Source organism: Oxyura jamaicensis, chromosome 24, assembly GCF_011077185.1.
Source record: "Oxyura jamaicensis isolate SHBP4307 breed ruddy duck chromosome 24, BPBGC_Ojam_1.0, whole genome shotgun sequence".
Lineage (NCBI taxonomy): Eukaryota > Metazoa > Chordata > Aves > Anseriformes > Anatidae > Oxyura > Oxyura jamaicensis.
In genome coordinates, this window is record NC_048916.1 from 3,098,624 (window position 1) to 3,123,705 (window position 25,082).

At 46.1% G+C, this 25,082-nt stretch overlaps 2 protein-coding genes and 2 long non-coding RNA genes across 5 annotated transcripts in view; 1 reads left to right on the top strand and 3 right to left on the bottom strand.

Moving 5' to 3' along the window:
• The window catches only part of JAM3 (junctional adhesion molecule 3), a 33,264-nt gene extending 10,021 nt beyond the window's left edge, over positions 1 to 23,243 (top strand). Inside the window, exons 2-9 of the mRNA XM_035346004.1 lie at positions 15,014 to 15,079; positions 15,996 to 16,109; positions 16,573 to 16,725; positions 16,953 to 17,155; positions 17,582 to 17,681; positions 18,611 to 18,740; positions 19,994 to 20,048; positions 20,671 to 23,243. Coding sequence (XP_035201895.1) covers positions 15,014 to 15,079; positions 15,996 to 16,109; positions 16,573 to 16,725; positions 16,953 to 17,155; positions 17,582 to 17,681; positions 18,611 to 18,740; positions 19,994 to 20,048; positions 20,671 to 20,706 — 857 coding nt within the window. The 3' untranslated portion in view covers positions 20,707 to 23,243. The remainder of the gene's footprint in view (positions 1 to 15,013; positions 15,080 to 15,995; positions 16,110 to 16,572; positions 16,726 to 16,952; positions 17,156 to 17,581; positions 17,682 to 18,610; positions 18,741 to 19,993; positions 20,049 to 20,670) is intronic.
• LOC118177930 lies at positions 232 to 1,725 on the bottom strand. Its single transcript, XR_004755978.1, has 2 exons — positions 1,375 to 1,725; positions 232 to 461 (listed from the first exon to the last, which is right to left on the bottom strand). It is a non-coding gene; the product is annotated as an uncharacterized LOC118177930 (long non-coding RNA).
• LOC118177929 lies at positions 3,216 to 12,638 on the bottom strand. Its single transcript, XR_004755977.1, has 4 exons — positions 12,495 to 12,638; positions 8,299 to 8,433; positions 4,053 to 4,178; positions 3,216 to 3,340 (listed from the first exon to the last, which is right to left on the bottom strand). It is a non-coding gene; the product is annotated as an uncharacterized LOC118177929 (long non-coding RNA).
• Positions 23,244 to 24,289: 1,046 nt separating the features above from the next.
• Positions 24,290 to 25,082, bottom strand: part of NCAPD3 (non-SMC condensin II complex subunit D3) — a 28,595-nt gene continuing 27,802 nt past the window's right edge. For both annotated transcript variants that reach the window (XM_035346002.1, XM_035346003.1), the window contains one exon: positions 24,290 to 25,024. In XM_035346002.1, coding sequence (XP_035201893.1) covers positions 24,913 to 25,024 — 112 coding nt within the window. In that variant the 3' untranslated portion in view covers positions 24,290 to 24,912. The remainder of the gene's footprint in view (positions 25,025 to 25,082) is intronic.

The window sequence follows — 25,082 nt, forward strand, 5'->3', positions numbered from 1 at the left end:
CTGGCTGAAACAGGTGGCTAGCACATGCCTGCAAGGGTCTTTACTGGGGATGGTCTTCGAGGTCAGCTGCATCTAGCCCACATTCCAGCTGAGTCCCTGTACCTCAGCTTCTGGCCTGGCTGGCTCCGGGCCACCCAGCCCAGAGGATGCTAACCACGGCACGCACGCTGCTTGTCGAAAGCAAACCACTTGAAAGCAGCACGTCTGTGGTCCTGGCTTGTGCCAGCCTGCTGCATTTTCCTCCAAGGAAATAAGGAAAAGCGGTTGGGGCAGAATGTGTCAAAAGCTTACCACCACCTTCAGGGCGCACGCACGGCCTGCTGGAGCGGCCGCTGCTCGTCCCACATCCGAGCCACAGGAGACCAGCAGGCAGCAGGAGATGCAGTTCCCCAGGTAGCACATACCACAGCTCTCCTGGTAGCACTGCAGGTGAAGTTTGTGAGCTGCTGGGCACACAACGCCTGGGAACGTAGGTAAAATTGAGTTAATTGAGTCAGGGTCTTGGCGGGGGTTTTGGCACAGTTTGTAGGGAAGAATGATCCAGTGGAGACAAGCACTGAGAAGACCACATCCAGGTGCTGCCACTGAGGGCCTCCAGAGGTGCCCTAGCTGGAGCCACACTCTTTCTAAGCACCTAATCCTGTCTCCTCTATTATGTTAAGCAGAGACGTCCACTCCCAACGCTGTGTGCTCTGCATGGTGGCAAGTCTTCTACAGACTGGGCTACAAACCTTCCCACAGCAAGTCCCTGCTTATCTGTGTGCCCAGCCTCCCCTCTGCTTCATCTGGGGAGCTGCTGCATAGCTGAGCAGCGCTGACTTTCCTGCCCTAGAGCTCTTGCGTCACAGCCCAAAGTGTGAACAGAGGCCACAGCCTCCCTCCCAAATCAGCCCCCAGTGCCTCTGCACCTCAGTGTTACTCAGCACTTTTTCACTGACAGGGAATTAAGTAGGATTTCTAGGTCATTGTGGGCCTGTCAGGAGGAATCGTCTCCTTTAGACCTCATTAGCAAGGCTTTCTGCAACACCAGGCTTCAGAACAATTGCAGCCTGGTTCCCTAAACACTGCCTAATGAGACAGAGCTGTTAGCAGCAGTTTGCTAAATAAAGGCTGTTTCTGCCTCAGACAGAATAAAGCCAGACTGGATTTTCTTAGCTGTCTCTCACACAGAAGGTGTTTCAAAAGACCCTTATTATAATAATGAGCTAGATATTGCTGTTGTGGAGGCTGCACAGGGCCAGGGCTTGATGCTAGTGCCAGGTGCTTCCCCAAACGCGCCTTCAAGTAATTTGTGCTCAAGCGACCTAAAAGCTTCTCCACCTCATTTACTGCTGTTGTTGGCCCCTTTGGGTTCGAGGCATCTTGAGCATTTACCTGAGCTCCTGTGTCTTCATCCCACTCAGTGACTTGCTGCCTCGTGGTGGACAAGCTGCTTGTAGCTCTTGGTGAGCTCAGTTTCCCTGGGTAGCATAGGATCTTTGATCTCTGGTTCGTGGCATAGTTAGCTCAGCGTTCTCACAGACAGCTCTGGGGAGGTAAGGGGTCCGTGGAGCCAGGTTCAGGTCCCTTCAGAACGTGTCTGTGCGGCACCTGATGCGCTGCAGACCTCAGACCTGCCTGGCTCTTAGAACTGCTGCAAAGCCGCCTGCTCGGGATGATGAGCAGCCCTCACGTTGCAATCCCGTTTTCAAGCAGAGAACTGTGTCTGAAACAATTGATGGCAGCACAGCCACTGGCTTGCCCTTTAGTGGATTTTTGCAGCGCAGCACTCTGTCTCGTCCAATTTCAGACGAATGCAGCATGCTGGCAAGCTGTACGCCACGTGCTGCACAGCAGTGGGAGAGACCCTGTGCATCGCTGCCTGCTCCAGCCCCAGCAAAGGTCTGCAGAGAAGATTGCTTTCCTTTACATGGTTGCTTTTCAAAGGGTGTTTGCAGATTGCTGATAGGTGGCAGGTGAGATTTCTGCTCGTACCTGGATGCTGAGCAGAAAGAACGTGGGTCCTCCTTGAGTAGCACGAGGCCAGGTGACTTCTGATGATGGTCCTGTAATGAGATTTTTGATCCTCTCTCTCTTCCTGTTCTCAGAAGAGCTCGGATTAAAGATGAACTCTGAAGCACGATGGGACGGATCTGCCTGCCTCTGGCTGCAGCAGACACAGGAGAGCTGGGGATTATTACTTGGCCAGTTTGTAGGTTTGTTTGAAGTGGTGCTTTGATGTGGCAATGGGAGTTGATGGAAGGTAAATGGTGTCTAGACAGGTTTTTCCTTGCTCTGTTGTTGTTTCTGAAGCAGCAGCAGCAGTGCCAAACAGGCTGAACAGCTCCGGGATGCAAGAAGCAGAGCTATTTCTAGAAAGACAGAACAATGGCTCTTTAGGAAGATCCAAACCAGTTCTCACTGAACCCCTGTCAAGCCCGCTGCTCCTCCATGCCCTGCACACCGCCTGGGTCAGTTAATTGCAGCAAGATGCTGGTGGGAGTGAGCGAGGGGAAGCCCAGCACGTCTCCAGGTGAGCCGGAGCGGTGGAGAGGTACAGGAAAGGTCGATTAACCAGTGCCCTGGCCAGCAAGGTTGGGAACTCAGGAGGTGAGCTGGTTTTGGCAGCATTTGGAAAGGGATCAGGCTGATTGTAGTAGCAGTGTGCTGGGACTCCCTCAGTGTGCTTGGTGGGATGCTGCCAGGATTTAGTGCCCAGCAGAGCTGGCCTGGCTGCCCAGTAACAACTGCAGCCAGTGGTTCAGCTACACTGGGAGGGGAAGAAGAGGCAGGCCATGATCTAGACAGACTTGTCGCTGGCTGGCAAGCTGTGCTTTCAGTGCTGTCTTGGCTCCAATGTGCCTTCTCCCCCAGGCTGTTAGGGAGGGGAAGTGGAGACTGCATTCAAATGCCTATTGTCTGTCCTTCAGCTGGGAGCAGAGCCAGAAGAGAGAGAGGCTCTGGCAGCATCTGATACAGGGGGCAGATGTTAGGGGAAACATACTCATCCATAAAACGCTGTCGCTGGGATTTTCAAGGGAGCCACAAAGGTTAAGTGCCCGTGTTTTGGAACGTGTACATGAAGGTCGCAGAGAAATCCTGGGCTCCTGGGATCCTTGCTAGGCTTGGAGAAGCTTTTTGAAGGTTTTTTTTGAAGGGATGAGCCCTCACACAGCATCTGTGGGCTGTCCCAGGTGAACGCCATTCTCAGGCCCATTTGTTTAAGCATAGCCAGGGAGAAGGGCAAAGGTGCACAGAGCCAGATTTAATCTCCTGTGGGGGCCTTCAGAGGTGTGTAGCTCTTTGAGTTCAGCCTGGCTTCCTTCTCTTGTAGCCAGCTGCCAACTTCTTCAAGCACGAGCTGAAAGTAGAGTATTTCCTGACCCTGCCTGTCCTCTCCCTTCACCCCTGCCAAAGCAGGGCTCGGCCACAGGTTTCAAGCAGAGCTGGAAACTTGGCGCCGAGGCAAGGAGCAGAAAAGAGCCCAGCTTGCTCTCCTCTGTCTGGGCTGGCTTCTGTACTGCTGTGGGGAGTACAAATATGTTCCCAATCTGTTTGCTTCACTGACATGACTCCAAGACACACACGCAACAGATACACTGACCAAGAAGGGGCCATTGTTAGAGGAACCTCCTTGACTGTGGCTCTGCTGTAAGCAACTGACTGCTGCTGCTCCACAGCACTGGAATGCAGCCTCCCTGTGTCTCATCCACACCACTGAGAGCTCCCGGTCCCCCAGGGACCCCCTGAATGTTAGCAGGGGTTCAGTCCTGCGTTACTCGATTTGCCCACCTACGTGCCCCGATCTGCCTTTTTGATTTAAATGCCCATCTCTGGCAGGCTGGTATTAAATCAAGCCCCACATTAAAGAAGTTGCAGTCGTTGCTTCCCTGTGAAGCGTCCCTTTATGTGAACTGATGCTTTGCTAATTGCACACAGGCAGACATCCAGAGCAGGCAGAGAGCTTGCTCTGTGCTGGAAGCTGAGGAGCCAAGGAACTGATGGACAGGTTAGCATTTTGGCTAAGGAGGAATAAGGGCCCCAAGAGAACCAGAGAAGAGGAAGGGAGTTACCTCATCGGCTTCCAGCAGCCAAGGCAGGGTTGTCCTCCAAGAGGTATTTCCTTAAGCTTTATCCAGTCCGAATTTAGTTGTAACTTTTATGAACAATAAAGGCATCCACTGTTTCCCTTGGAGGACCTGGAAGGAATCCAAATAGATTTTAGTGCTGAGAAGCAGATCCTGTTATTAATGTCAGCCTAATAATTTCTTTGCATCTCCTTCCCACCTTTCTTGCCATTCATACTCTTAAAAAGCCTACAGACAGTTATCAAGTCCAGTCCACCCTCTACTTTAGCTCCTTCTGAAATTACAGAGAGAATTGTAACCCCGCGTCTGGCTTTTGGGTCTGTGAGAGCATTTAGTGTGCCTATACCAGACTGGTGCGCCTCAGGAGAGGCTTGGCAGCTCCACATGTAAACCCCAAAGCCAGTGGAACAGTGAAATGGGGCTAAGCTGACCTGGGGAACAGCTCGTGGCCAGGAAGGTGCTTCCCTGCAGAGCAGCAACCCTTCTGCTGCTGGGCCTGTGGCTCTGGGAAAAGGGCTGTGACCAGGGCTCAACTGGGAGCAGTCGGCTGAGAAAATTCTCTGCTAAAAATAGCTGCAAGATATGTTTAAGGAGAAAAACAAGTCAGGGTCTGGGAGAAGTTCTCAGATATGTGGCTCACTCAACTCCCCCAGGACAAGGAATCTTTGAACCTCTCTGGCCGAGGCTCGTTTCTGCTCTTTTAAACAAGCTTGCTGTGGTCAGGAATCCAGGTTGGGACAAGGCAGAATGGCTTTCCTCCCCCCTCCTTGCTCTGACATTGCCTTACTTTCCCCCTGCTTCTCCTGCTAATTTATGCCAGCATCTTCCTAGCAGTGCTCTCTCTGCTGCTAGCGTCTCATCTTTGTCAGTGACTTCATCTGGGCTACCTTTAATTCCTGATGCGCTTCCCAAGGAAATATCTCTTGAACAGCACAACTCCCTCTGCAGGTCTGAAGCCTGTGCTCAGGCTGATGTTAATGAGGTAAGGCTTTTCGGATCTGTTAGCGTGATTCAGGGCAGCCCCTGGAAGGATATTCCCCCAACTCACGTCTTCAGGCCTGCACGTGGCCTGCGCAGCGTTCTGCTGAATGCAGTTTTCCCCTGTAAATCTGCATCCTTTGTTCTGACAGATTCACTGCAAAGCTTCAAAGCGGCCGTGGAGCAGACAGCCCCACCTCTCCCGCGTGGAATGACGGCAGTAGGTTCACAGGCTCTGGGTAGCAAGCTCATAGGCAGATGTGAACGCTCCCTTGGTGCCGGCAGTCACTTGCTGGCAACGTTCATTTGTACATGTTTTGTGCAACACATTAGCTACACAATTGTGTTTTATACCCCAGGCTAGAATTATACACATGAAAAAGAGGCAAAATGATACTGTAAAATCTGTAAGGAAAAAAAAAAAGCTCTTAAAAGGAGAGCTGTTTTCAGTCTTGTCATAAATGCTTTCTGTGTGTGTGCTTGCTCACGCCCTCTCCCGTTCCCTTCTCTAGCCTGCTATCAGCTCCTGGCCCTGATGACTGCTACTTCTCCCCAACTCCCATTTTCCACAGGAAGATGACATGGTTGGTCTCTGATAAGCAGAACTTCAAATTTGTGCTTTGTTGGTCAAGCTATAGGCTGGAGGAGACCTAAGGATCAAGAGATTAGAGTCACAGACAGAGGAATAGAGGATTATAGGCTAAAACCCTGTGAGGCTCTGTATTGATGGTTGGGACACAGCCAGACACTAAAGAGCATTGCAAAGCCTGGTGCTGATAGCATATCCGCTTATTTCCTGTCTTTGCATTTCAGGCAGCTTTTGATACGTGTGTCCTCATCAAAAGGCAGGGTCAGGCAGGTATCGAGCACCCTAGCTCCCGTGGAAGTCAAATACCTGCTGAGACCCAATCTGTGCATCGGCTGGCACTCAGCCTGGAAAACGTCACTTTGGCTTATGAGATTCTCAACAATCCTTGAGTCAAATTCCCACACAAGGGGAAAAAAGAAAAAAAAAAAAAAAAAAAAAAAAAAAAAAAAAAAAAAAAAAAAAAACTTGTCCCACTTGCCCCTTTCCCATTACAGATCATTCTGTCTCCTTGATCCTGTCCACAGGTCCTTGCCATGCATCACTGGCCTGACTCTACCCTGGAGACTTCCTTTAACATCTGTCTGCTGCCACGAGAGCCTGTCGGGAGGAAGGGAGAGGACAGGAGGAAGACCATTGCCTCTGGCTCTTATCACAGTTATCAGCTGGTTCCCTCCCACTTGGCACTAATTTGGTATCAGCATCTGCCACTTTCAGGAGGAAAGGGACTTGCTGAAGTGAAAAATAATGTAGGATGTGCCAATATGGCAATTCTTGGGGCTGGCTTGGAAAAGAATGGAAGGCAAGTGGGAATAGGCAGGAAGGGCTGGTTTCAAATTTGCCCTGTGCAAATATTCCCACTTCTCTTTAATGCTCACCGCTTTTGGCCTTTACTTTTGCTGTTGTAAGGTCACAGAATCGTACATCCACTGCAGGCTGCTGTGGTGCATTCCTTACTCTCCTGGAACTTCCCAATCCTCAGTTTCTTCCTCCAGTGAACTTTCAGGGGCTGTACATCCTTACTGAATTGGCAGGGACACAGAATTTGAGGAGACCAAAGCTTAGCTGATGAACGTAAAGCCCTCTAACAGATGAAAGTGCTCACAGGGAAACACTGCACAAGAGTCTCAGCAGACATCCAGGGGCCCAGCCAGCTCTGTTCCTTGGGTTTTCACATCCTAAAGCAGAGGTGGGGATGAGCTGACCTCTTGACGTCTGCTCCTGCCCTGTTTTCAGTGAATGCACTAATTTTCATGGTCAGGTATTGGCTGTGAGCCTGCCCAGAGTGAAGATGTAATTAAGCTGTTCATTTGTTAATGAAAATGGCACAAACAATGCTCAGTACAATGTGACCGTTTTAATACATTCCTAGCCAAGTCATCTGTAATTATTTCCTTGTTGCCTTATTTCTCTTCTGGGTTTTGCCAAAAACTTGGTGCCGACATAATTAGCAGCTCTTCTGCCTAATGGTCTTCCCTCAGAGCCACACGGCAAGGCCACCTGCCCCTGTTTTTTTCCTTCTGGAGGCAGTGTAACATTGCAAGCTCAAAGCATCTGTGCAAGGGGCTTGACCTCAGAGGTCAGTAGCAAGGCAAAATAAATGATCTGGGCAAGACTTAATCCCTTGGTTAGTGGTATCTGATGCAATGCAGGAGCTGTGTGCCGTGCTCCCTGATGCTTACCCAAGGAAAATGAGACTTTCAGTTCAGCCTCACATTTCTTGGGAAGGGAGAAGCAACTCAGGGCTGCAAGGGCGAGTAATGTCAGTGTCTTCTATGCACAGCTTTCCTATATGTTTCCTTCCTGTTTCCTCTGGATTACTCCTTGTTCCAGATTTTGAGAGGCAAAGTCAGACTTCTTCCATCTTTCCTTTGGGTTGGACTCTATGATCTGAGTAGGTCCCTTCCAGCTGAGGATGTTCTATGATTCTATCAAACTCTCTAGCCCTTTCTACTTCTGTCTCTAGATTTTAGTTATCCAGCCAAGTATTGCTTCATTCCTACCTTGCACTATCTTGTGCTGTCCTTTCCCAGAAAGTCCTTTCCCAGAAACTGGGGTGTGAGTTGGGGAAAACAGGAGAGCTAGGTCGTGCACAGATTAAGGTGTTGGGCAAGGCACGTACAGCCACATCTACCAAGTATTAAATGCCTATCTCCCTCGTGATGTCAACAGCATTTAAATACCATTGTGGAGCTGGCTCTTGGTCTCTTGAACGATGTCTGTTCTGATGGGTGAAGAGCTATTTCATTAAGATGGGGTAAGCAGGTTAGGCCCATCGACCTAGGAGCTTACTCACTGGATTCCCAGCTGCTGGTTCAACTGTACCTCTTTCCTAAAGCATCCCTCTTCTCTTAGGAAGAACAGGGCACAACAACCTGCCAGTGGACTAGGTCCGAGCTCAACATGTCCAGTAAGAGCTCAGGCTTGTGCTAAGACATTGAGTAAGCGTGAACTCTCCCTGTTCAGACAGCTCTGGAGCATGGCTCGTGATGCCTCCTGATAGCACAGGCCTCAGGATTTGCAAAGCAGGTGGTGTGCAGATCTCATCATGAGAGTAGGCTGTCTTGTTTTTGTGAAAGTGCAGATATGCAGGGCCTTAATACCTCACCCCTAAACATGCTGTGGTACTATGAGCAAAGCTGCAATCAAAGATTGTGAAATTTTTACCTCCAGATGGCCTTGTCAGATGGATACTTGAAGCAATGTGTCTGCAGCTGCAACCCAACAGGACAAAAACAAATCTTGGGAAAGCATCAAAAAGCACTGTGCAGTCTTCACCAGGCAACACCTATGTTTCCTTCCCTGCATGGAAGAGAGGAGGAATGTTTGTCTGCTGAAAGAAGCTGCTTTGCAGAGAGGCTTTTGTCTTAACAGGGCTCTGTATCTGCTTGCTAGCAACTTGTTTCACGACTAAGTGGGGGTGTGTAGGCTGGATGTATACCAATGGCTTTGCTGTCTGATTAGGAGGTAGAGCAGCAAATCCTCCTGTCCAAGGGGGAGAAGCAAAAATTAAAAAGAAAAAGAAAAGAAGAAGAAAAAAGGACTGTGTGCATGGTTTGGATGCTAATGGGCTTTGTCTGCAGCAAATACAGGCAGGTCTTTAAGATGCTGGTTTAAATTAAGAGCTTTAAACAGGTTAAGATTTTATTCCATGACTCCGTTTACAGACAGACATTCCCTTGCCTTCTCTAGTGGTGAGCAGGAAGAGCAAATTATGAGCAAATCCTGAAATGCTCACATCTTCAGGTGAATGCAAATATTCAATCATCTTCCACACAGCTTTGTACTGCGGGGTCCCGGTCCTGCTGAGACTACCAGAGACTCCCTTATTACGGGTATTTAAGAAGAAATGAGTGCCATCACCTAGCTACTTAGGAGAGGAGAAAAGCACAAGGCAGTAGTACCACACGGAGCACCGAACACCGCTCTGTAATACTGCATTTGCCTTCTGTAGGTTAATTATGCTCCCCGTTCCCTGCCCAGGCAGGCACATCTCTGTTTGTAGGTGTCTATCAGAGATTTGGCAACCCTTTAAGTGAGCACTACAAGCCATGCATCTAAAATAAGCCATGCTGTTTTATGATAGCTGGTAAAAATAAAGCCTTACTAGCGCAGGCAGTTATAACAGCACACAGGATTTACAACCAAGTGGGTTTTTTCCAGGGTGGGCTGGCCGCAGTCTGGTGATGGCCTTTTTATAACCGTTATCAGCCCCCACACAGCCCAGGTCCATCTGTTACTTAATTTGAACGGAGACACTCCTAAGCTTTTGTTCGCTAATCTCTCGCTGCACATCTACATTGTTCGCTCACGGGGGCAGCCCACCCGTGAGTCAGGCTTGGCTTGCTGGTCTCAGGGAGGCGCCACGGAAAACTGGAATAAAAGAAAGGCATGCAGCTCCGTCTGGTCACTTGAGCAGAGCACTGGCCTTGTTTGTGTCAGCTTGTAGCGGCTTTTAACGGGGATCTTGGATGCGAGAGCAAGCACACCACCAGCTCCTTCCTCCTGGACTGGAGGCAAGGTGGAAAGTTAAGACGGAGTGCTGTAAAACAAAGACCTTTTGCATTTACAGATATAGGCTGGGTTTTTCAAATAGGCCTAAATGAACTGTCACGTAGAAAGTTACGGTGAGACACCTAGAAGTGTAGATGAGGATCAATAGCCAGCCTAATTAGCACTGGAACTCAGTGAGAACTAGGTATGCCATTCGTTCCCTGACTGCACGCTTACGTGCCCTCTATAAATCCAGTCTTTATATATACCTCAAGTACATTTAAGTCCCTTAAGCTATTACAAAACCCCAGCCAAGGGACAGGCAGACAAAAAATAAACAAAAAATAAAACAACTCAAAACTTAGAAGGGCCAGAGCACAGCAGGCATGTTTTGGTATCTTATTCCTATTCCAGAGCGTATTGCCTATCCCATGCCACCTTGTCTACACTGGCACAAGTTGCATTGTGGAGACAGAGTGGGGTACGCTGGTGACAGAGAGGAGGAAAAAGAGCCTGAGAGAAAAGGGATGGATATTTCACAGTGCAGAAGGTTAGATGTTTCTGCAGTACAGGGCTTATGGTGATTTTCTCAAAGCGAGCTGCATGCAGAAAGCTGGCTTCCCTCTTCCTTGTCTTATCCAGTCCAGCAGACAGCACTGTGCGGCTTCCTTTGCTGTCCCTCCGGAGGTTTCTCACAAATTTAACAGTTCTCTTCCTTCCTACTGTACACCCACCACGCTTGTAAAGCAGGGGCAGAGCCGGGGTCAGCTGGGCTGCCCCTAACAACGAGGCTCGTCTCATGCCTGCTGCTCTCATCACTTCTGCTCTGCCAGCCCTGGCTGTTTCCTTCACGCCAGCTCACGGTGCTGGGGATGGGTGCTGCAGGGGGCACCTCCAACCTGGCAGTCAAAAAAAGAAATGACACGCAGAGCACTTGGCTAACGCGCTTCCAACACCTCGCCGCGGATCGCGCTCCGCAGCACTCCTACTGCACGAAGGAACCACCCGGGAAGCGAAGATGCTTAACGAGGCGTGTGGTTTACAGCAGCTTTGCTGCGTGGCTTCGATGCTTTTTGAATTGCAAATCGAGCAACAGCTTATTGATGACGGACGCCTCAAGAAAGGCATATTTTTGTTACTTTAGTGGGTAGGTGCTTAAATACAGCTGCGTGGTTTTTGTACTGCTTGTGCCTGACAGTGCATTAACTAAAATTACTGTATCAGATAACTGCAAGATTGGCAAGGATGGGTTGGACTATACTGCAACATAGACTGTTGGCAGCAACTTGCTTCAGTTTTTTCCTGGTCATCCTTTTTACATTGCTTACAACACTTAAAAAAATAGTTTACCTCCTCTTCAAAATTCTGCCTAGAATTTTTACAGAGATTTAAGAGATTTGGATGGAAGGAGACAAAAGGTCAGGCTTTACATTAAATCCCGTACAGAGATAGGAGACTTAACGCAGTCTAGATGGCTATAAAGCTGCTAGTTTATTTCTTCTGTAGGTTCAGTGCAACATTTTAAAGTGATTCAGATACCATGAGTCACAGTAACAAGTATGGGCTGGATCTCTTTAGCTAAAAGAAGTGCCATAAGAATATGCTATAGGCTTCAGTGCCTTGTCCTGGATTCTATTTCGGAGAACTGATGGCATTTGGGATTCAACCATATGTCTGGCTGAGTCTGTAGTACATACAGATCTGGTAGGTATTCAGAGATTTAGTACATACAGATCTGGTAGGTGCGTCTGTTGTGGCATGCATGCTGCTCTGGAAAGGAATGCGCGTCTATGCACAGCTCTTCTACACATCCTTGGTGCCGAGGCCTTGGAAGAGAAATTTACATAACACAAAACCTTCGCCGATTATTTGTGCTGGGCTGAAAAAGGCCTAAAGGAACAGCTTTGGAAGAGACTTTCTGAAGGTGATGGTTGCCACCGATAAGGACAATTTAGCATGCAAAACCAAGCAATGCACAAGCGCGGTGACCAAAGGGAACACTTGCCAACAGCAGGGAAATGTGACATAGCACAGATGCCCACCCTGCGCCACCAGGGGAGTGCTAACAGCTGGGAAGCACCAGCTTTGTGCAGATTCCTCCAGCCCTGGAGAGACTTTGTAAGAGGGAGAGCACAAAGTAACGCTAAGAAGAGCTGCAGAGGTGCTTTGCAACTTCTTTACAATCTATGTGGTCACTTGGGATGTCTGTTTTGCTCCCTGCACAGCTGTAGCCTTGTCGTTACTCAGAGCATGCTACTTGCAGCTCTCTTGTGCCACACGCAGAAGAATAAATCTGGCTTAGCAGTGATTTAAGCAGCCACATTGATCTCTGCCCACAGTCAATACTTGTAATAATGTGAGAACCTCTTGCACGGTCTCCAAGGACTCAGCTTCTGTCTAAAATCTGTCGTCCTGCTTTGTGCCTGAGGGATTGACCTAAATCTCTTGTGTTTAATGGGTGGGAAAGATCATGCTGTGAATAATTTCTGAGAAATGATACGGGGCCAGAGCATGATGGAGCCCTACTGTCTTGGAACAAATACTTGCAGAGTCATAACTCCTTGAGGATAACACATCATCGTGGTAACGTGTCTCTCACCTTCAACCTGTGCTGTGGCTGTAGGAGAACAGAACAGTTCAGTTGGAAGGGGCCTTCAAGGATCAGAAGTTCCTCAGTCAGTTACCATGCTGTCTACTTGATGGGACACTTTATTGGGAAGGGGGGAAAAGGATCTCTTGTAAACAAGAACATGCAACAGAAAAAGAAATTGGAGCACCAAGTTGCCTTTAAGGAACAAGGAGTCTTTGCCAAGTCCCTCTCCCTCCCCATCCTTCCTTGCCAAAAGGAACATTCATAAGATAGTACAGACCAGATAGATGGTGCGCAAGCCATCTTCTACAGGTCTTCAGGTGCATCACAGCTCTCCATAGCCACATGCTACACCAGGTCCCAGGAGAAAGCTATCATTTGCAGAACTGCTCCTGTAATGCAGTTTCCTGATGAAGCAGAGTGCTCTCCCTGAAGATGGCACCCCCTACAACTTACCTCCTTTTGAAAACTGGGCCAAACGCGTGACCAGGGCCACCTGCCCCAAGCAGGCAGCAAAGCAGGAGCTCCACAATTAGGCTGAGTGCTCAGGGCTGGGTCCTCAAGGCAAGACCTGTTGGTTCCCGAAGCAGAAATCTCACTGCAGAAGGAATCAAAAGACTTGTTTGTATGAAGGGCCCTACAGCTGAAAATGTGTCCAAAGATTTCAAAAGGACCTTCCCAAGTCTGGAAGCAGAAGGCCTGATAGAAGTGGGCTGAGTCACTTAGCAGACCTCAGCAAATTACTTGTGGTTGCTTAGACCACTTCTGATAGAAACGAACCCAAAGTGGAGCATCTGCTCTGAGCTGCGACGAGTCAGCTCTGGAAGTGGCGTTCTCCTGACTCACCTAGGTAAAGGAGCAGCAGACTGCAAGCAAAATGCTCACTGCACCGCCCTGTTACTCATTTCAGCTCTGATGCATAAGACTTTTCCCAGGCAGCCACATTATAGTCATGAGCACTGTCATCTTGTTCGATATTGGATTTCTCCCAAAGGCGGCGTGAACGTCTCCAAATGCAGAAGGGGGAAGGGTGGAGAGGTCCTGCTAAGAGCAGCGCTGCTGGGCCAGCTATTACTTTGCATCACCCAGTGGTTTTTATATGAATAACCATTATTTTGGACACAAAGGCAGCTTCTAAACCTTGCCAAACTCTTGCTCTCCCCAGTGGAATTTGGGGTATAAGAGCTGAGAACCAAGGCACTGAGAAAAGCATCAGCAGCTAACAAGCAGTGGATGATAGGAATTGACAGGGAACATTTCAGAAACGCTGAAAGGATTTCAGGTGTTCAAGGCCCTTGAGCATTCAGTCGGAGCAACTCTGCAGCTCTTGGGCATTTCTCGGAGTGCTGCCTTGCTCTGTTTTGTCTGATCCATTCCACCAGAGGAGTTTTGCCCCCGCGTTGTCAGATATTCTCTCTGTCGAAAAGCTTTCCACCCTGGAGGCCAGCACGCAGGAATTCCAGCTGTCTGTCATGATGCTGAAGATCTTTTCTCTTCCTCTGCATCTTCTTTCAGCTGCCTTTTCTGCTTTCGATTCAGGTTTGTTATGACTTTTTTACTCCGAGAGACAGTCCTAACCTTTAGATACATCTGTTTTCATGTCGTTGAGGCACTGGCTTCCGTCATCTTTACTTTGCTGGTTGATTGAATGCCCAGTGAAGTCGGTGCGTATCCTCTCCCAGATTTCAGCAATCTTCTGATTGGGTTTGTAATAGCAAAGCTGCATGTGGGGTCATGGCATACAGCTAGAGCTGATTATCCAGTCCTGATTATAGCGTGTATCCTCCCGCCTGTAAGACAGGGCTTTGGAGCAGCGAATGTTCTGCAGAGTCTGAGAGGTGATGGGCTTTGCAAGAATCAGGACACCCAGTTCCAAAATATCCTCTGGGATGAAGGCATGGCTCGCCTCTGCTCTCTGGTTCCCTTTCTTCCTCCTGTGCCATGCCAGAAACTGCCCACTTGTGTCCCTCTGCCTCAGGAGGTCTGTTGGTGAGTGTGGGTATCCCATGGTACAGGAACGTTGTTGGAACCTGCTCTGGTGAAATGCGCAGCAGAAGACATGGAAGGCAGATTTTTCAAAAGAAAATAATATGCAAAAGGGGAAAAATGACTGTATAAATTGGAAACATGTTGGAGTTCAAAGCAAGGACAGTAAAGGGAAATAGCTTGTGGTAAAAGGATGCAACGTTGCGTGACTGAGCGTTTTTTCCCAACGTGAGTCTGGCTGGGACTCTACCCAAAGCACCAAACTCTGTTTTCTTCTGAATTGCCGTCCCTGCATGATTTACTACCTTGAATTTACATTACCACATTGAGCCTTAAAATACTTGAACATACAATCAGCGTGTGCTAGAGACCTGGCACATTTCATCTTGAAGGAACTGACCAAAAACCATTAAGACTGCCCTACTTCTGTCTCTTCCTCGTTATCAAATTAATTTGCAGAATGACACGTTCACTCTTGCATTACCAGAATGAGAATAACTACTGTCGAAATAAGCATAGGGGAGAGGAGTTCAGGCTCAAAGAGATGTCTTATGCTGTGACACTGGTTTTGTGCCATTTTGGTTATCTTCTTCTTTAAGCGCTGCTTCTAACAATCATAGTTCCCTGTATTTACTCCACGACTCCTAAATAAACGTAGGCCTTCAGGACTGGCATTGGTAGCCAGGAATAGCTTTTATGTAGAGAAGTTAGTCCTCCTAGCTGCCTGAGAAGTTGTCTCAGCAGGCAGCGTGTTTCTAGCTGGGTGACTTATGAGCTGTGCTATTTCTTATTACCTTCTGTTTGTTTTTCCAGGCTGCAGACTCTTGGCCGTGGAACTGACATCCAGCAACACCAAGCCCGTGGTGCAGGAATTCCAGAGTGAGTGCCATGGGGGCCCGCTGGCTGCCTGACACGACTGCTGCACTGCCCTCTGCCTGGAGCTTTGTATCAGTCCAAACAATTGAGAAAAAACTGTGCTTGGTGCTTGTGGTTATCTGGGTTTCTTGGGCAAGGCAGAACTGCTGAGAGCTTGAGATTCAGCAAAGGGCTTAAGAATATTTCTGTATCCCTCTCTGTTTTCAAAACGCTTGATTGGAAGGGTTTGTTGAAGTCCCCTGAAAGCCATTGGCATTGCAAAGTATCTGCCTAAGTGCTTTTTTGAACTGGATCCCAAATGGAGGAAAGGCAGTCGCTTTGCAATTAATACACTGAAAAGGGCTTCGGGAAATGTCTATTTTACCCTGGCCCTAATACAGCCTGCAACATGATCCTGGGTGAGCCACCACCAACCCTGCTGTGGTGCCTTCTTGTGTAGAGATGGAGATGACGATGCCTCCCTCCAAAGGGACTGGATATGCAGGATTTATCCACAGGCACCGTGGTCCCCAGGTCACTCGGGAGGACAGCATGTTGTCGGTACATCTCCAGACACCACCCAAGGAGATTCTGCAGTCCTGACTCACGCTGTATGCTCTGATTAACAGCAAGACAGCGCCATGGACTCACCCTGTCATAAGGTCTTGTTTGCCATACATCAGAGCCTGAAGAGAACAGTGTGTTCATTTCTCTCCATAGCTGATATCTGTACAGCTATTATTTTTGCTGGCCAAAATCCATCTTCCCCAATAGCTCCTGGAACCCAGCGGTGTTCCTGTTTGTGAGGCAGATGAAAGAGAAGGCTTTTGCTTTGTGGGCAGCATCTCCTAATAAAACAGAGTGTGAGGCTGCTTAAAGCAGAGCAAAAATACAGCTGCTTCCTATTAATCTGTATTATTTCCTTTATTTCTCTTTCTAGGTGTTGAGCTGTCCTGCATCATTAAATCCACCGTAACGCCAGATCCCAGAATCGAGTGGAAGAAAATCCGAGATGGCGAAACCTCTTACGTATTTTTTGACAATAAAATGCAGGGTATGACGACGCATTGTTCTCTTAGACTTCCAAACCAGCCCCAGTACAACTGAGAACAAACAACTCAGGAAAAGGCTGGCTTGCTGCTTTCTTCTGGAACTAGAGTTCAGCAGTAGAAGTACAAGGTGGAGAGAGAGAGCAGGATGTTATTTGCCCTCTGGCAGGTCATTATTGACAGTTCTCAGCACTGAGCCAGAAAGCTGGAGTGAGATCCTAGGTAGGAAATGATTAAGAGAGCAAATGCTGCAGCTTCCCTTCTCCAGCACCTGGTGGTCCTGGTCCTTGCATGTTTTCCTTTGTGGTCACTGCAGAGAGGAAGGCTCTTAACTTTAGAGCATCAAGTTCCTTTCAAGTGGTTCTCTGGACTCCAAAAAGAGTCCGAGATCAACCACTTCACTCAGATGCCTAAAGTTAGTTTGTGTGACTGTCTTGATTTTTTTTCTCTCTCTTTCCTCTGTATCAGGAGACTTTGCAACTCGTGCAGAAATTCTGAGCCGGACATCGCTGGTGATTAAAAACACCACCCGGATGGACACGGCCACGTACCGCTGTGAAGTGGCAGCACCTTCTGATACTAAAACCATAGATGAAATAAATATCCAGCTCACAGTCCAAGGTATTGCTTCATGTCCAGATACCTTTGCAAGTGCTGCTAGCTTACAGAAGCTTTGGGTCTTTCCAGAGATGAAACAGTGGCCTTCAAGACTCTGGAACTTGTTGCTTAAAACTGCCTGGAAATAGCTGAAAGTTTAGATGCCTCTGTAGCACAGCCATCTTAGAAAGTATGGCAGAAATGATTGTTTTATTCAGCAGTAACATTCACATGGTTTGTCTTTCCCACAGTGAAGCCTGTGACTCCCAGATGCGTAGTGCCTAAAGCCGTACCCGTTGGTAAGACAGCCTCCCTTCACTGCCATGAGAACGAAGGTTACCCAAAGTCTACTTACAGCTGGTATCGCAACAGCGAACCTTTATCACCGGACACGAAATCAAACGCCAAATTCCAGAATTCGTCCTACAGCTTGAACCCTACCACAGGCACTCTGGTAATGCCCTGATGGATATGATTGAGACTTGTGTTGCCGGACAGGTTCTTTTTAGGGTTGTTTTTGAAAGAAAAAACATTGTGTGGCCTTTAAGGAGGGTACAATTTGGAGGTTAACTGTTCTAGAAAGTGGGTGATTTGGGAAAAGGAAGATTAATGTGACAGAAGATATTACCCTAGCTGTTTGGTTTTGGTCACTGCTGATACCACTTGCCATTTTACAAGAGGGAGGAAAATGTCTCATGGCCCACCACGAAGCCTGGCAAATGGAGAATTGTGCAGTCAGAACTGCTCCTTCGTGCTCCTGTCAGGTCTCAGAATTCCCTACAATTACCTTTTGCTAGTGAATCCCTGAAGCAATTACGGTCCTGCTTTCCAACGTGTTAAAATAACCCTCACAGTGCCTTTCCCCTTTCCTCCTCACCAGGTTTTCCATGCTGTGCACAAAGGCGACACAGGCCGTTACTCCTGCATAGCAACAAACGACGCGGGTTTTGCCAAATGTGAGGAGCAGGAGATGGAAGTCTGTGAGTGGCTCTGCATATTTCTTGGCAATGTCAATTAATATATCACCATGCATAAACCATCATCGCCATGGGGAAAGAAGAGGGACATCCTAGAGCATTATTTCACCTTTCTCGTAGCCCCTACACAGTTACATTTTCCAGGAAGGAATCAGGTCGAGGTTTCTGCAGTGTTTTCAAAGCTGAGCAGCATTAAAAGAGGAAACTAGAGAGTAATAATGCAAAATCTCAGAAGGCAACATCTCTAAAAGCTGCTTATACTGAGTCAACAAGCACCCTTGCTGTGCTTTACGTAGGCCACACTGCTGATAACCCACTCTGTACAACACAGAGAGGTTCCAAAAGTATTGTAATATCTAGGTAACGGGTACAAGGATATCCAAACTATCAAAGGAAGAACACAGACAATCTTTAAGGATACTAAATAATTGTATAGAGGGGATTTTTAGTTACTTTTCTAAATTTGTAGAAGAACAAAGTTGGCATTACTTGTGTTAGGAATTTCAGTTTCCTAACAATGGTCCAGTCAGTCCCTCTTGCTGAAGTATCCCTTTTAAATGACCAAGATGCATCCAGAGATGAGAGGAAGAAAGAAAAAATCTACAAATTCGGGGAAACATTAAAACATTGTTCAGATTCATGAACAATTTTAGGTTCAGACAAGCAAACAGTGAATGGCACGTGACTGGCCCTGGTACACACAAGACAAGAAAAGAAAGATTTGTTGGTTTTTACTTGGCCAGAAGAGAAGCTGTCTGTGCTGTGGATGGGCTCTAAGGCCTTCCTGATTGGAGATGCATTAGGGGCTCACTAGATCCTTAGGAACTGTTGCAGTTTGCTTAGGATATTCAAGAGATGTTATTTTAGTGTATGTAAAGCTAGAACATTGCTACCACCTTAAAAAAAATAAATCATGGTTTCTCTCTTTTTAGATGACCTCAATATTGGTGGGATAATTGGTGGAGTCCTGGTGGTCCTAGCAGTTTTGGTGCTCATCACTCTTGGTATCTGCTGTGCCTATAGAAGGGGCTACTTCGCAAACAGTAAAGAGGCTGGGGAAAGGTAAGCTGGGATTCTTAAGCAAGTCCCTGCACCCACAGCTAGTATGAATTGGTCTGAAGGGGGCTAGAAATTGGTGACTAAAATATATTTCAGTGCCTGGCCTGGATGTATTTCTTCCTAGTTCCCCACCAAAGAATACAGGCCAGCCCAGCTCTCCAAGTATCCAGTTCCCCACCATAAACACTGCACCGTGCTGAAGGTTTATTTGCCAAAGGGAGAATTTTTGGTATAGCTCCTCTTATGCTTGCTCCCAAGACCAGACAGAGGAGTTAGAGCTGTGCTCTGATGTCTTCATACCTTGCATGAGGAGGGGGGAGCAGCACAATTAAATGCCTACAGGTGTTTGTCCAATAGGTTATGTGCTGTCAGCATACAGAGGTCTACAGCTTAACGAGCAGAGCTCGCTGCACAATTAGTTTAAAGCATCAGGACATGCATAGAAAATATATGCAGAAGAGTAGGCTGCCTGCAGGAAATCTCACTAGTTGTGACTTGGAACCTAAATTTGGGATTAAAAACAAGCACTTCAGAATGCACATTAGAACGTTAAAAACAACAGCATTAGCATTTAAGGTGACAATTTCTTCGTGGATCAGAAGCAAGCCTTGATATTCTTACAGAACTTGTAGAAGAGATAATATATGGAAAACCAAGATTTTCATCAGATAGATTTATTCCATGTTAAATGCTACTTTTCAGTAGAAATCCTGTAGAAGACAAAAAAAATCCCCAGAAAAAGCTCCAAATACTCCATTTAACTGCAGCTGAGGGTTGGCTTACACCGGGCCTCACAGTCCTATGTAATTTCTGGATTCCTAGGGGATTGCAAACAAGTAGTGCTGCCTTATAACTAAGCAAAATGCTGAAGGCATCTGGCAGTGAAGGCTTAAAATTGACTTTGTAATTGCCCCAAGAAACAATACAGGATGCACACAGAAAGGCAGTGCACAGGGACTCCAGTAGGGGAGACCAGAAAAGTATCAGTTAATCTTTGCAGTTTTTGCAGATACAGCTTGGTATTGTGGAAACATACAGCAATCTTTTTACCTGGTGCTGACGGGGAATTTTGAGAAAATCCCAGTGATGATAAATGATGGAATATGTACAGACCTGGCATTTGAGCAATGAGCTAGGTTTCTGTGTTTTCTTTTCACTGGACAACTTTTCCTCATTTTCTTCTTTCTCACTCCCTCCTCTTCAAACTTCTGCAGGCTCCTTGTCCCAGAAATAAGATTTTCTTTCCTTTATTTCAGCTACAAGACTCCAGCAAAACCTGATGGTGTTAACTATATCCGGACAGATGATGAGGTAACCAATGATTTGCATTTAACATCTCTGTTTAGGAGAGGAAGAGGGTGGGCAGAGGACTACAAGCTTTTTTAGGGCCTGTAGACTTTCTTAGAGCGATCACCGCTGAGAAGCAAGAATGTAGAACAGAGAGAAAACAGAAGGGTAAAGGCTGAGTCATTTCCTTAGAAATGTTGAACAGTTTAAGTTGCCTTAAGTGACTGATGCCAAGAGCAATCAAATGCAGCTCTGCTCTGTCTGTTATCTTATGGCTTGACCCCCTTAGGATGAGTTTCATTGGATTTAGTAGGCAGGCCACGATGCTTTTGCAAGATAATTTGCATTTTGGGATTTGAATAGATCACTAAGCTTAAGATGAGAAAAAGCCTCTCCCTCTTCGCAGAGATACTGAAGAGGGAATGAGAAAGTGCCCTGCCATGACTTGGTATTGGAGGAGGAGAGCAGGAGAGGGGCCAGCCTGCTATGACTGCTTTCCCCTCTCCTTATCAGCTGGGCAGAATGCTCCAAGTTATACAGAGGGGATCTGCGTTTCGGATGCATGTCACAGCTGGGGGCAGCAGGAACAAAGGGGTGCCTAGAAAGCCACTAGATCCATCCTACAACCAGAACTGTTTCATTGCAGGGTGACTTCAGACACAAATCTTCATTTGTCATATAAGATGCCAAAAGAATACTGCAAACCAGCAAAAGCAAGTGTGAAAATACCTCCTCCAGGAACTCGAAGTGAGAGCAAAAGATGAATTAAGTGCGCTTGGAAGAGTTTGGAACACACAAGAACTTGATAGCTAGCTATCTGTATATCTTTTTTTTCTTTGCCAAAGTTTAAAGTAACTCCTCACTGCCCAACTCGTCTCCCCTGCCTCTGGAGATATCAACGAGATCACCTAAACCTGTCCTTGGAGTAAGGAAGAGTTTTAATACTTCCCAAGAAACTGTGCTGTGGAAGTTTGTGGAATTGCCTTCTCTTTGTGCTGCAGGGACACAGCCACAACATGCGAACCACCCAGGGGAGTAGTGTTACGTAAACATGTAGTAGACATTACTAGTGCAAATTACTAGTAGGAAAAAAAAGGTGCTGACATGGCAATAGAAGGACTTCAAAGAATAAGATTTACCCATGCAAGGGGGAATCTTCCTCTCGGTAGTTTGTTGCCCAGGCCTGGCTGGTGACTTTTACGCATTTGTGATTGTCTTGTGCTTTTGACTCCCGACTGCTCAGGTGCAGAATAGGGATCTGACTAGTCAACAGGAACAGACTGCGATACAGCAAACGCAACTAATGTTCCCAGTCCTAGTGTCAACTTACCGAGTTCTCCTTACTCCATTTAACAAGAAACAGGCAGCATCAGGCCAGAAGGACTGCTTCTGTTCACTGCTTCATAGAAAGCTCATTGCACGCAGGTAACCCCTAATTCTAATCTGCACAAAGCAGGCTTGCCTCTTGCGTCTTCTGGTGTTCTAAAGAGGCTTACAGTGGAGGCAGAGAACCTAGTGCTGAGACATCCCTTTCAGGAAAATTAAAGCCAAATACTTTCATGGGCCAAGATTCCCAGAAAAGGTACTGAGATGTCTTCAAGCTTTTTTACCTTCTGCGTTTATTTTGTAAAATCCCACATTCTAAATTTTTTGCAAAGATATATTTTGATTACTTCAGAAAAGGTAACGTTTCTATTTAAAGTGTAAATACATGATGCCAGCAGTGTTTAAGTAACGTAGCTATTTTTTTACTTTTTAAGCTACAGAGAGGAGCTCAAACGTTGCTATAGTATGGCACTGTCAGAGCATATCAGTATCACGGCAGCGCGTAATACAAAACTGCAGGTGGAACAGCATCTCTTTCCTCTTAAACTAGCCTCTGCAATTTCCTTGTCACATGAGGTCTTACAAGACACAGGACAGAGTCACTCAGGGATAGTTTTTGTAAATTTATGGCAGGACCTATCAACTTTTTTATATATTAAACTTACTTTTCTTGCCAGTGACCAACACTTTGCTTTTGTTGTTGCAAGAAATATCCAGGGATGGCTTTTTGGATCCAGTTCCAATAAGGTGACAGAGTGACTTTAACGCGTGCTACCCTTCTGCAAGATCCCTAAAGCACTAACACGGTGTGACAGCTACGGCAACTCTACAGGTTTAGATTGCATAGCCAAGGCAACTGTTTCTGGAGTTAGGAAAGCAAAAGGTCAATACAAAAGCACTTTTGTAATGTCAGTTGCAACTTGTCTCTAGAGGGTTAAAAAAAAAAAAAAGAAAAGAAAACAACAAATCTAGTTCTCTTGGCTTTAAAGAGAATACATGGAAACACGTGTTTCCAAGAAACATATATGTTGATAATGTTGAAAAGCATTGGGTAATGTAAAACTGCGAGATGTGGATGCAACACTAGAACTGTGCTGTGGTTTAAGATTTTTTTTTTAATGTAGCATAATTTAGTGTTCTTGTATTTCCAATATGAATTGAGTTGTCTTAACTTTTCATGTATACAGTATTTTGAATACTTGACGATTTGGACTGTCAGTGTTATTTTTTAGTGTTCTGCATTAATCTGCTTTGTTTCCTAGGGGCCTCGCTGGACATGCCATTGCTGCATTTGTTTTGCAACAAAGCGTTATCACTTTCCTTTGGCTAGCGAAAGTACAAATAAGGATGGGCAGCAATACCCATATGTTCTTTACTTAACTGGGACATTACCACTGCTACTTTGCTACTACATTTTGGTTACCTTCTTAAGACATGCTCGTCAACCAAGCCACACAGTACTGTTCACAGGCTGCATGCTGCCTCTAATCATTATGACAATAGTGAGTGTAGCATTCCTTTGCACCTTCTGTATATCCACTACTCCTTTTCTGTGCTGCTTTTAGGATACCTATAGTAAGGGAGAGAAAGAAAAGGTTTGAACCACGTTATCTCTGGGCCCTATGGGAGCACAATCTACAGCCTCACCATGAGCCAAAGGCAGCCTTCACGTGAAAAGCCTGCAAGCTAAGAATCAAGACTTATTTTTTTCAGTTCTAAAATGTGACAGTGGCATCTCTAACGAGAGAAGGGGAGATGATCCCCCAGTACAGCTCATGAGATCTGACTGATGGAACTCATTGTATCATTGTGAATAATATTCAGGTTTGTACTAATGTATTACGTTTAACTTTGCCAAGAATGTTTTACATAAATACCAAGCTATAAAGCATTCTTGTGGGGTTTTTTGATTTTTTTTTCTTAAACAGTCATAATGTTGCAGGCATCTGTTTTCAATTCATTGAATGAAGGGAAAGTGTTTTCTGTCAGAGCACTCACTTTTATGGGGCTGTAGGCTATAGGAAGTCCAATAGCAAGTCCTGGTAACAGTAACAGCATGTTACTGTTTATATTTATTCTTGGACATTCATCTCTCCTTGGTTCTTCTCTATAGAAGACAGATTAAAGCTTGTGTGGCTTATCTGAATGTTGCTTGAGGACAGAACAAAAGCTGGAGAGCACAAAGTACAAAATAAGCCTACTTGAACTCCAGTTTACCTTGAGAAGTGGTCAAGTAATATTTTAGGGCAGGAGCGAAGGAACAAAATAAATAGATGTGGCCAATAACCGACCATTGTTTAAGCCAAAGCCATTCCATATGTCTCCTGTTCCTAGGTTTTGACTTTGATTTTGAGAATAAAGTTTAACCTAATTTGAAGGTTTCTCTGTTCTTCAAAGCAGAATAGGGAAAGTGAGGACAAATACTGAGAATCCAGTGCAGAAGGTAAGTATCTCTGGAAGGGCTGTGGCAAGAATATACTCACCCTGTTTCCACCTGTGCCAGAAAAGCCTAGTCCAGTTGTGCGGTCTGTGCCTGAGTAAGACAGATCAGCATGAATAAAACAGATTCCATTTTCAAGTTACAATGAAACCCAGGGCGAGAGCTCTGTAGTAACAGTTAACAACTGGAAAACTTCAGTTAGGTTCACATGGTATCAGAGACACAGAAATGGTCAGACACAGCACGTTTATAATAAGTTCTCTAGGCACAGCACAAAGCTATGTATATGAACTTAGCAACCTTGATTTTACTAAGTTACTCCTATCCTGCTTTCAGTCAAGTAAGTGTCTATATTTAAAAGCTGCTGGGTCCAACGTTAATTGAACAGAGAACCTAAGATACCAGTGATGTAGTGGAAGAGACTTTGAGGCTGTAGAATTATATAGAAAAAAATCATTTCTTTGTCAGATCAAGAAGAGGGGAGAAGTTGTGGGTGGAATTAATTCTGTAACCATTTATTTTCATAAAATTTTAATAATTGGAAATAGTACAGTTCAAGAATGGAAATATTCCATATAAAAGAACATTAAGGCTGTTCATACACACAGGAGTTTGCACAACAAATAAGAGGTGATGTAGCGTGCAATTACCAGATTCAGGGGTGTGGCAGTAACAAGCTGTTCTACCTTTGTTCAAATTAAAGCAATTCTAGTATATCACCAAGAGGGACAATGAGGGATCAAGTGAATAAGCTGAGCCACTCACTTCCCTGCAAGCTGTGATAAACGCATTTATTGCAAAGCTCATGGCAACATTACGCTCTTACTTTTCCAAATGGACAAATTATACATCCTGTGAGTGAATAGCAAGCCTTCCTTTATATTGGAGCTTTCTAGTACTTCAGCGAGCTTTGTCGAAAGCAGCAGCAGCAGCTTATAATGCATGTGTTAGTGCCAGCTTTGCTGCATGTCCATACTCTAGAGAGATTCACGTAAAAAAAAATAATAAAAAAAATAGACAAGGAAGGCAGGACACCTGTCCACAATGATTTATAATTACAGAGGAGAGGGACAGATTTCAGACAACATGATGAGGATTCTGTACAAAACTTCATTGAAAGGATCAGTTGTCTGGTTTCAGAGGAGTTCTCCGCTGGGACCGTCTCAGAGGCACACGCTGACTGCTTTTTCTCCTTGCTGGAGACTCTACTTTCCACTCCCGTGGCAGGGACGGTCTGAAAGGAAGCACAGTGACCATTTATTTTCAAGCACTTGTAACAGTCTTTCTCATTC